This window comes from Trypanosoma equiperdum (genome assembly GCF_001457755.1).
Source record: "Trypanosoma equiperdum strain OVI genome assembly, contig: ctg_1498, whole genome shotgun sequence".
Taxonomy (NCBI): domain Eukaryota; phylum Euglenozoa; class Kinetoplastea; order Trypanosomatida; family Trypanosomatidae; genus Trypanosoma; species Trypanosoma equiperdum.
This window is the reverse complement of record NW_027123502.1, coordinates 10,908-21,685: the sequence shown is the minus strand read 5'-3', so window position 1 is coordinate 21,685 and position 10,778 is coordinate 10,908. Positions and strand designations below refer to the sequence as shown.

Below are 10,778 nucleotides of genomic sequence, written 5' to 3'. Positions count from 1 at the left end.
AAAAAAAAAAAAAGGCCCGTGCCCGGGGAGAAATAAAAACACCACTTGTACAACCAACTCAGATAAATCGACGATGTGGCACATGGTGGCGTCGGTGATCATTTCCGCGGCCCTCCCCACCACGAGGTAAGGAGCCACCAATTAATGAAAACGTAGCGAACGTGAGACCAAATGGAAGGGACGTCTTAAACGTTGAGCGCAGCACCCCGCCTACAAAAAAACGGACACCCTCAGTCCGGAGCATGTTACTGAATACACCCTTGGCTTCCTTGAGGATGGCTGCCTCTCCAGCCAAGAAGGTTGACGCGTTATGAATGCCACTGGATCGCTCCCGGCTGAACAACGCCGATCTAAATGTGTTACGCAACGGTGAGGTAACAAATGTTAGGAAGGAGTGTGTGCGAAAAGCATCCCACCAAGACTCAAAAAAACCTCTCTCTCCGCAGCGCTGCAACGCAACTAAGGTCGTACCATGCCAAGCAGTTGATATGACGATGGTCGCAGAGGCACCTGAAAAAAAGGACAACACCCCATAGTGCTTCACACTCTGTTGCAAGCACTTTAGAACCGACTTATAGGATACTTCTTTGGGCCTATGCGACAGATTCCACCGGTAGGCGAGGGTGCGAACCCCCACTTTCCCTAATCCATGAAGTGCTCCACCACAAAACGCCCCCGACACAGATCCGTTTCCAAGCAAGAACCCTGTGTACAGGAGGCCACTCGGCAACGCAATTAGCAGTGGTTGTGAGGGTTGGAACAACATTCCCCTATACCGAGCTGCGCAAAACGAAACGGGGTCAACACGCCGTACTGCCCTGGCGTCAAACGCTTTGACATAATCACGGTACGGGAAGAGAATAATTGTGGTTGTAACACTGGCCATGTACCCCAAGGCGCCGTCAACGATACAGCTGTCCATTACAGCAAATGTTTAAGACCTAATGTCACTGCTTGTCAAACATGGGAAGGGGCGATTGTTTGTTGGAAAATCAAATAGACGGAGGGAAGAGTAATCAGAAAATACGCTGCGCTGTTCACTTCCACTACATGGAAATCCCCGCGGCACCAACAAAACGTGTTGGAGCCGGACACTCCACGCATAACATCGTCGCTGCCGCCACTATGCGGCACTCTATGGTTTCTGATGGTTGGCTGTCTGTGCGCAAGCACAAGGAGATGCATAAACGTGCTGAAACTACGTAAACACTGAAGTACGTTTCGAATTGTTGGCGTTGTGATTAAGAGCCAATCTCCCTGGAACGGAGAGCTGGTCAGCATTGTGAAGCTCCCATTGCTCTATCTCTGCTAAAACGAAGGGGCTCTCACCGGCGGATGATTTCTTCTTAATTTGAAAGCTCTGTTGTAGCACTTGTTTATGTGACAACCACACACCACCGTTAGGTAAGCTTTGTACAAATGGATTTTTAGTAACAAACCCCGATAGCGCGTTCATGCCAGGAGGTATCTGTTCGGAAAAAGCATGCTTACCCAGAGCCAAGGCTTGTTTGAGCTTAGGGTGCAACAGGTCAACGGGAAAGGGTTCCACGTCTTCTATACTGATCACAGCTGCCGTCAGACTTATGCAGATCGCCTCACTGTCATCCTTGAGTGTGAGAAAATCACCGAGTGCTGGGTGGTCAGTTCGAATCCAGAAGGGTGATCTAAAGTGCAGCTCCGCAGCAGCGGCTTGAAGATTATCCACGACTTCCTCTCTAGAAAAAAATAGACCTGTCAAACCACAGCGGGGTAGGTAACATTCCGCGTCAGGGTCGGCAACTACTCTCGCCACTGATGAGTGATAAAAGGTGCGTGGAATAATGTCTTCTGCGCTATCGGTAGGGTTTATAAAGTGCTTCGGCAAAGGCAGGGTAAAAATCGGTGCCCCTTTGGTAACGCTACCGCCATCAGCATTGGAAATAACCCTACTTGGAACAAATTCCTGTGTAGTAGGATTCTTCGAGAACTGTTCATACTTTGCCGGATGATAAACCTTCAGTTGCTCAAGTAGCGCTTGAGCATTATGAACTTGAAAAGGTAACGACATGGCCTCGGCATTGCACATGAGCTGCAGCTGCCGGAGGGTACTCAGCTGTATAATCGAAGAGACCTTTCGCCGGTACGACATCGTGAATGCTACTGTAGCGCGCTGCACAATTATTAAAGAGAGGAGATGATCAAAACACAAACGAAGAGCGCGTTTGGTTAGGCACTTGCAACCCAGCAATCAGGTGATTGAGAGTACTATTACAGACGCACCCGACAACAAATCTTTTAAACGTCTCTTTTACTGAATTCCTGGTGACGAACCCACCAGGAATTCGGACAAAAAAATCAGAGTGTCGCAACAATTAAAACGAGGGGAAGCATTTTGTAATCAATAGAACTATGTGTGCGTGTCCAGAATAAATGGCAGCGCAGCCATTGGTAACGACGGTAAAGTGTTCTTCCCGTGGGCACGCAGGGGGAAGGTGGACCGCTGTATGTGAAAAGAGGGCTAAAATAAACAACTCGCAAAAAAGTGTGAAACATAATGCTGCATCTGTGACTTATCACTTGAACAGTACGGATATCTACAAATTACTCTTCTAGGGACATGGTCAGAAGTTTTTCAAACTGTTTCAATCTATCTAAATGAGACTCTTCTGCTTTCAACGACAAACCGACCTCTAAAGAATTGACGCTTTCTGACGCATTGGGGTACTCCACATACTGCCCCCCTGTCATCCACCCTTTTGAGTTTGTTAGCTGTCCTTCCGTGAGTTTGGAGTAAACGGGTCCTTCACCTTTAGTTCTAATAGGCACAGAGTCTCGAAAGTCCTTTCTGTTGATCCATGTTTGAACTCCCATCAAATTCTCTTCGACAAGCAGCACGTGCGAAACTCGCGAAGAAATAATCTTATTTACAAAAAATAACTCCTGCTGCATGATAGACAGCCGCTGCAGGGTTTCTTCCTTCTCAAGGTAAAAACACTCTCGTTCGTTGCAGAAGGCAGCTTCGGCATCACACCTACAATGCCTGGTACACAAGGCCTGAGAGTTGGATCTTTCAAGAAAGTGTCTCGACTCCCTCCCTAAGTTTTCGGTACGACCGTAACCTCCCTCTACCCACCTATGTACCAATTCCATGTCACCTTCAAGCGAAGCTTTAATCGACTCGAGCCGAATCTGCTGCGCAAAAAGCTTGTCCTCCATTCCTTTTAAGTGATGCGCCCACCGCTCACACTCTTTTGCCCTAACGTCTAAGTGTTTGGTACGCACTTGAAGCTCCCTTTCCCTCTCCTGGATAGCCTTCTGTTGGCGATGGAATTCGTTTGCACTGACTTTTTCCAGGTCGGCATGTACTGACTTTAGAGTTTCGCACTTTGATTTTTCTTCCGTCAGTTTGGTCATTAGTAGGCAACGATCGTGCTTAAGCCTTTTTACATCTTCCTCCGCATCATGAAGTCGGGTTTTCAATGCTTTGATGACTATGTGACATTGTATAAGATGGTTGCGAATCAGGCGGTCCAACTCGACACATTTTTGGGTGTACGTAGCGCTACTCAGGCATCTGCTTTCCATACCACCAAAATCAAAAATAGGACGGTGATAACCGTAAGAGCCCCTTGGGGGCGCACCGTGCTCGGATATGCGCGTTGACCCTTGTAGTCGCCGGTAACTTGTGCAAGGAAAACCGAAGTATCTTTGCTAAATTCAAGCAAAGACAGGAGAAGTAGTTTACACCACAGGGACACACGTATATAAATGCACGGAGACGCATAGAAAGAAACGCCCCAATCTAATGTGGACGCACAAACAGAAGAGGAGCACATCGTCGAGTTACCTTACCTTTTCTTTTTTTTAAAAAAAATGAATCTAAGGCATTTCCCGCCAATGTTTGTACAGTAGTATCTAGTAAAAAGTTTATACAACTTCTACTCAAGAATCTGTTGCAGGACGCTTCTTCGGTCGACGAAGTGGACCCTCGGCGAGGTTGAGGCGTTCTACAAACTTTCCCCTTTCTACGGGATTGTGAGTTTCATCCGCCACTTTCACGATGCCACGCTTTAGTATCACATTTTGGTGACGCAGTTCTTGTAGTTCAGCTTCTTGCTGAGAACAAAGATCGGATAGTTTTCGTACTTCTTCAGCCATAGTCCCAGAGTTCTCTTTTTTTATTAACTTGAGCACATCATGAACCTTGTTGTACTTTTCCACCAATGTGTCTCGTTCACTTGCTATGCGCTGGCGTTCTTCCAATGCCTTTTGTATTTCTTGCGCGTCATGGCAACAACGTTGCTTGGCATCCTCCAACGCAACCTTCGCTTTTTGGTGTGACTCATGTAAGTTGTCATAAGCATCTCGAGATTCCTGCAGAGATTTTGTGAGTTGCGCAACTTGGACGTTAGCGTTCTCATACAATTCTATGTATGTATTCAGTTTCGTTTTCGTTGCTTCCACTTCTGTGCGAGATGACGAGTTCATTAATTGTTGTTTAACATCATGGGTTCTCAACTCTTCCATTAGCGCTTTGACCTGATTTGTTGAACTAACATAATCCCTTCTCATTTGCGAAAGTTCCTTTTCAAGAATACCCTTCTCTTTCAAAGAAAATTGTTCGCGCTCGCGAGCACGAGAACACTCTGACTTTGCTGTGAGAAGCTCCTCTTCTGCCAGCGTCAAAGTTTTCAACATTGCGGCCTTTTCGGCAGCAAAAACAGAACATCGTTCCTCGCATCTACTTATTTTCTGCTGGGATTTTTGCAAAAGCTTTTCGTAACGATTAACCTCTTCAGATAACATTTCACGTTCTCTTTGCTGATTTTCACCTTGCTCTCGCATGTCATTGAGTGTGCAGTTGAATAAGACATCAATGTCACGTAGTTCTTCACGCATGCCGAAAACTTGATCACTAAGCCACTTATTTTCACTGACGAGATTATCAGCTTCCTCTCTGTTCGAGTTGAGAGCAGTAGATAGTTCTACTACCTTCGATCGAAACATCTTAGCGTCGTTTTGAGCTGAAGTAACCTTCTCCTCCAAGTCCCTAGCAATTGAAACGAGCTTGCTGTTTTCCAATTGTTTCTCGCTTATAGTTTGAGTTAAAGATGCTATTTTTTCCCTGCTGTCCAAAACCTGATTATACATTCTGCTGTGAATGAATTCACATTTACTAATATAAAGTTGCGTCAGGCCCACCAACTCATGATAGTTCTCGACCAAAATGGACTGACGTCCGTTAGATTCTCTGTGACACAACATCTCATGCTCTTTGAATTTCAAAATTTGGTTCAGGGTTGTGTTTCTCATACATACCTCTTGCAATTTCATTTCGTAACTATTCATAGCGCTGGCCTTCTCTGTCACTAGCCGCGAAATCTCTGCTTCTGACTCCCGTCGCATTATCTGAACTGATATCTTTAGTTCATCGTGCTCCACGAGCAGGGTGCTATAACAATCCTTAACAATCTTTAGCTCCGCGTTGAGGCTCATTTTCGACTCCTCAAGAGTGTGGCGATTGGTCTCGGATCTACCTAGTTCATTTTGCACGGCTTCTAGTTCACGAGACCAGTTTATTCGTGCGTCCTGAAGTTCCCTCACGTCTAGTTCGAGTAGCCGTATTTGCTCTCGGCACGTTGCAGTTTCTTGCCCTTGCTCGACGCGCAGCTTGGACAGATCCTGTTCCGCTTCCTGTAGTTTCAGCAGAAGCAGCCCATTTTCTTCTGCCAGAGAGGCACTATTATGTTGAGCTTCTTTCAGGGCTTCCCCATATGACTCGTTACTGTGAATCGCAGAAAGCAGTTGATTAAATAGAGCCCCAACCATAGTGTTTGCTTCATCAGCGATAATTTTACACCGGCAAAATACCTCCTGCTCTGTGAGAAGCAATGCATCTCTCGTGCGCGCCAATAGTCGTTTCGCACGTGAAAGCTCATCGTCAAGCAGGGAAACTCTTTCCCTTCCCTCATTATATATAGTCTCTGCTTGTTTCCTGCTTTTTTGAAGCTCCAACAACGCCTCCGCGAGCATGTCCTCCTTTCGGGAAAGTGACGTGATTTGTTCACTCTTCTGCTCGATTTCTGCAACCATTTCGTTGACGCGCCCCTCCATGGCACCTACTTGCTGAGAGGCAAAACACAAACTTCTTTCCGTCGCAGCCAGTTTCTCCGAAAGTTCCTTGTTTTGTGTTTCATATTTCTCTAACTCTTGAAACTGAGATAAATGGTGTGCCTCCAACTGTTGAAGCTGATTTTGCAGTCCAGTGTTCCTATCCTCAGAAAGTGCAATTAAACGACGAGCTTCACTTAGTTCACATAAGCATTCGTTGAGTTTTGTCTGCAACTCTGCTGTTTTTCTAGACCACTGATCCACAATATCATGGGCTTCGCACTGTAACGCTTCCTTGGCGCACTGTATATCATCACCTCTTTGCAACGCCTCCTGTAGCTGCTGCTGGCATTCCCTCAATTCCCTTTCTAGTTGGGTGACGCGCTCCTTCATAGCATCGGCTATTCTCTCCTGCTTGGATGACATGACTAAAGCAGAATAAGATGAGGATATCAATCGCAAGTGGTAGTTAAACTATAGGGAAACTTCCGAGGTTCGTTGTACCATACATCAACACAAGACCGGTTGATAATGAGATAGGGATGACAGTATAACGGCACATACAATCTATTATTATTATTGCTATTATTGTAAAGATCTTGATCGCCTTGTAGGGTCACATCATGTGAATTACTCCCATGCCACATTAGGTGAGTGATGAAAAACAACAATTCGGTATTCAAAAGTAGATTTGAAAATATTAAACGTAATGTTTTTTAAAAGGGGCAAATCAAAGTCGCTAAACTACCTCCCACACGATACTCTACAGCGAAACAACGCGCTGCGGATGTTTACACTCCTGTTTTTAAACCAGGTATGGGAACTAACTTTTCAAGGCACGGCTCAGCTGCACTTAGTTCGCCCCCTGATACTAAGCACACCCGTTGGGTCGTGACGCGCTGCGGCCCTTCCGATACTCTAGAGTGCAATATGTGATATTTCCTTTAGAGCACAACCGAATTCACGAAGATGAAGTTGAGAAAAATCGTTGTGCGGTGCCATCGTATTCACACTCGCAAGTCTTTCGCCTGGATTACGCGCTGGACAGCATGTCGCCGCAGAACACCACAACCAGCAATGAGCGTGGAGGGTTCGCTCTTGCATTCCGTGGATACTTCACCCAAATCAGAACCTTCCTCACACAACGGTTGGACTCCTATGCGTGCGTTTTTTTCCGGACATTTCCGACTCCGTGGACCGAAACTTTACGCCACTAACCGTTTCCTTGTGTTTTGTTCCCAGTAAAAAAGACAGCGACTTTTGTGACCTCGGTCCCGCAGGGGTTTCCGCCACAGGAGTTTTAATATGAAAGAAAAGGGGTGGAAACCGCGGGAGAACACCGTATCGTTCCGGGGTCGTCTCCGTTGCCTCTGTCACACAGCAAGCTCCGTGTCCTTTTGTCCCGACGCACCTGTGAAGCACCCCACCGTTCTCCCGCATAGCGGTCGCGCACCACCGAAGTTGATAACTCGTGGTACTGGGGATTAAGATTCGCAGAGTTGCTGGTATCTTCCTGAAAAGGTTCTCATGTATATTCACCAACACTCGTTCCCGTCGCCGCTTTTTCAGCGTGTTACCGCGGGTAATCTTAGCGCCTGCAGCCGGCGGGGGTCTCCCGGGGATCTGATTCAGCACCCAACTGCTCTTCCCTCATCCGAATATTGTGGAAGCCTCCATCTCTTTATCCTTATTCATCTGTTTAAGCTAAGGCCCTCCTCCACGCGACGGGCGTCGCATCTCCGATTTTGCACACTGCCCTATTCTCCCTCCGACGGAAGTGAGGTTTGGTGTTCAGGCCGTGCCGCAACAGCTCTCTTTTGGAATTGATTTTCCCAGCGCTACGAGAATAGCAAACGCAGTGATATCGAAGTGTCTGTTTCAATTCTTCGCTGCCCTTTAAAGCCCTTTTTCTTTGCCTCAACCGCACTTTGCTCAGGGGCATTTGCCATTTCGCTTTTCTCCTTCACTACACCCGCGGGGACGGGGTCATTTGGCGTTCATAATACACAATCCTTTTCTTTAGCAGCGCCCCTGACCGTTAAACAGAATATGATCTGGTTGTTAGCGCGGTCCAGGGTTCACCCGATTTTGGCTCGCCGTCGTCTCGCAGTGGAAAAAAAAGGGGATAAATTCCATGGGAAAGGCGCAGACTTATACTTATTTCAGTCCGGTTCGGGGCCCGTTGCCGCCAACCGCAAAGCCCTGTTCTAGTCATCAATCTGCTATCGGCTTGCTGTCTGCATGTCCCGGAACGGGGGAATCTCTGGCAGCGTGGTGAAGTTTTGCCGCTGCTGTGATTATTTCCGTGTCTTGGTTCTCGAAAAGTCACCCTGAACTTTCCCTACGAATTTCCGGGACCTTGGGGGAAGGAGACAGATGTCACAACTGGCTGCTGATTGTTTGGGAGCACTGCGTAGCGACCATGCCGTCCAAAGCCTGACCCGTCTCAGCTATCTCAACTGCGCGGCGACTCCATCCCAAACGGGCACTGACCCGTCGCAATTGTTCGTTTTGGGGCACTCAGAACCAATGAACCGGTGACCATGGTCGTTTGACAGGGTGCTTCCTCTGACCCTCGTGCGTGTCTCCCTGAAAAAGGCAGAAGTCCACTTTGTCCCTATGAATAATCTCCTGGGGACACGCTCTCGTACCGGCCGGAAGGTTTCCCCGCATTTCAGTAGTCATTAATGTTGGCAAGGGTTTGGCGCTGCCCCGTACATCTTTCGACTGTAGACCAGGGCGGACTCTAGGTCGTGCAGTGCAGCCGCCTCAAAAAAGTGTCTGGGTGATGTGGAGGAGGTTCGGCTGGGCGGCTGACTTCTGTTCCTTTCTGGCAGCTTGTTTGTCTGTGCCCGTGGAAGCGGCTCACTCATTTTCGTGTATTTGGCCGTCATCTTGTTGACATTTTTTTTTTGCCCATTTTTTAAAAAAATTTGTGGAACCATCGTTGAGGCTCCGTTGTACTATTTCGCCAAAAGTGGCAAGTTCGTGTATGAAGCACTTAAAAAGAAAAATTTAGCGTGGTGTATGTTCTCAGAAAAAAAACACTAAAGAATTGTTCTTGTCATTTGAGCAATGTCAGAGGCTACCTTTTGTCGTTCATTGACGTGGGCGGAGTGGAACGAATGTCAAATGAATAGGGAGAGCAGTTGTTCTACGAACCGTGGACCTTACTGGGGGTTCGCTCCTACAAGACTCGCTGCATTGCGGGGAGTTCAACCTCGTAGGATATAGTTGCCGTGGCATCCAACTTTCATGTGGGCGGGCGCCGCCAGAGGCCCTGGTGGAAGAATGGGAAGTCAAAAGAATGCTGCCTATCGCTCGTTTGTTAGCTGGCGGCCAAGCGCGTGGTCCAATGTGTCTGTCAAAATGGGCCTAGTTGATGTAATTCCTCTATTTTCGGAGATTTATAAATGCATATGTGCTGTTGACTGCTGCCAACGGCTTCGTTGCGCCCTTACGGACGTTTGCTATTTGAAAATGCGCTAACGGATTGTTTTTGTGATCATACTCATGCCCGCTCAAAATTAAGCATCTCTATTTATCTTGACCCCGTTATTTCCCGGCTGGGTGCTGTGGAGGTGTCGTCTTCTTTGTGAGTAACTACTCAAAAGGATGGACGTAACATTCGTGTAAGCACGCGTGCCGGTAACTGGAGTAACTCTGTTACATAGTGCATTCGGGAGCTTGGTGGATGGGTCTTTGTTGAGACGAATTTTATCTCAGGACCCTCCTTTCCATGTTTCGTTTATTTTTTTTCATATTTGATTATAGACATTTTACCCGGAACAACCGATGTCTGCTTGTTTATACTGGGCCGACATGCCTATGTGTGTATGAGCGCGTGTGCGTGCTAAGTTAGCATGTTTGTCCGGCGAAACAATGATGTGTATTTTCACCGAAGCCACCCTTTTATTGCTTAAAGGTGCCGCGTCGATATTTATACGTTTGTAGGATTGATGTCACGCCCTATTTTTTCACCAGTATTGTCTTGCTTCTTTTGACCGTAATAAACCTTTTTTCCTGTTAGACATCTTTGGGCCTTTGGTTCCGCGCTGTTGGGACCGTGTTGTCGCTGATCATTTTTCGTGCATGTGAATGTGGACGATGTCATGTATGTAGATATCAGGTGGTTTAAAAAATGTAGCTGTCATCTACTTTCGAACACGTGCTCCGCAGGCATGGTACGGTCTTGTGTTAGACCTTATCTGACGGTGATCTTTTTGGGGTTTTAGCGGTTGATTTGCTATCTGCAGGCTTCACGTTAGTAATAACAGCTTTAGCTTATGCCGATGAATTTCCGTTTGGCTGTTACGTGAAGGTGGGATGGAGTAACGATCGTTTAGTTCATTCGGTCCCCGGTGAGAAGGTGTGAAAGAATATATTGTACTTACCCAACCCTGAGGCATTGGTTATTATGTTTTGATGAGTAGACTTATCGTTCACCCATAAATGGTGGGGTTTATTTCGATGTACAGTTTCATTTACTCCATTGTTAATATATTAATCACCAAAGCAAACTTTAACGAAATGAATGTTGTTTTCTTTTATTTCTTGATTGTTTTGTATGATACGTTGTTATGATTTTTTTGTGTGAAACTGTTATTAGATTTTTCGTTCTTGAAAACTCCGCTACTCGGTTGCAAATTTTCGAGGGATGCAGTGTTTCTGGCATAATTAACACTGTT

General features: G+C 46.6%; 5 protein-coding genes across 5 annotated transcripts; all 5 read right to left on the bottom strand.

Moving 5' to 3' along the window:
* Window positions 1-58: 58 nt before the first annotated feature.
* Window positions 59-922, bottom strand: TEOVI_000827300 (uncharacterized protein; the record flags this gene model as incomplete). The annotated part of the gene is made up of 1 exon (XM_067221818.1): window positions 59-922. One exon carries the CDS (start codon window positions 920-922, stop codon window positions 59-61), a length of 864 nt encoding a protein of 287 aa, XP_067077919.1.
* A 276-nt stretch (window positions 923-1,198) lies between these two features.
* On the bottom strand, window positions 1,199-2,128 carry TEOVI_000827200 (uncharacterized protein; the record flags this gene model as incomplete). The annotated part of the gene is made up of 1 exon (XM_067221817.1): window positions 1,199-2,128. The coding sequence occupies one exon, from the start codon at window positions 2,126-2,128 to the stop codon at window positions 1,199-1,201; it is 930 nt and encodes a 309-aa protein (XP_067077918.1).
* Window positions 2,129-2,580: 452 nt separating this feature from the next.
* On the bottom strand, window positions 2,581-3,564 carry TEOVI_000827100 (uncharacterized protein; the record flags this gene model as incomplete). Its single annotated transcript, XM_067221816.1, has 1 exon — window positions 2,581-3,564. The coding sequence occupies one exon, from the start codon at window positions 3,562-3,564 to the stop codon at window positions 2,581-2,583; it is 984 nt and encodes a 327-aa protein (XP_067077917.1).
* A 357-nt stretch (window positions 3,565-3,921) lies between these two features.
* On the bottom strand, window positions 3,922-6,516 carry TEOVI_000827000 (uncharacterized protein; the record flags this gene model as incomplete). The annotated part of the gene is made up of 1 exon (XM_067221815.1): window positions 3,922-6,516. The coding sequence occupies one exon, from the start codon at window positions 6,514-6,516 to the stop codon at window positions 3,922-3,924; it is 2,595 nt and encodes an 864-aa protein (XP_067077916.1).
* A 711-nt stretch (window positions 6,517-7,227) lies between these two features.
* On the bottom strand, window positions 7,228-7,530 carry TEOVI_000826900 (uncharacterized protein; the record flags this gene model as incomplete). The annotated part of the gene is made up of 1 exon (XM_067221814.1): window positions 7,228-7,530. The coding sequence occupies one exon, from the start codon at window positions 7,528-7,530 to the stop codon at window positions 7,228-7,230; it is 303 nt and encodes a 100-aa protein (XP_067077915.1).
* Window positions 7,531-10,778: the final 3,248 nt, after the last annotated feature.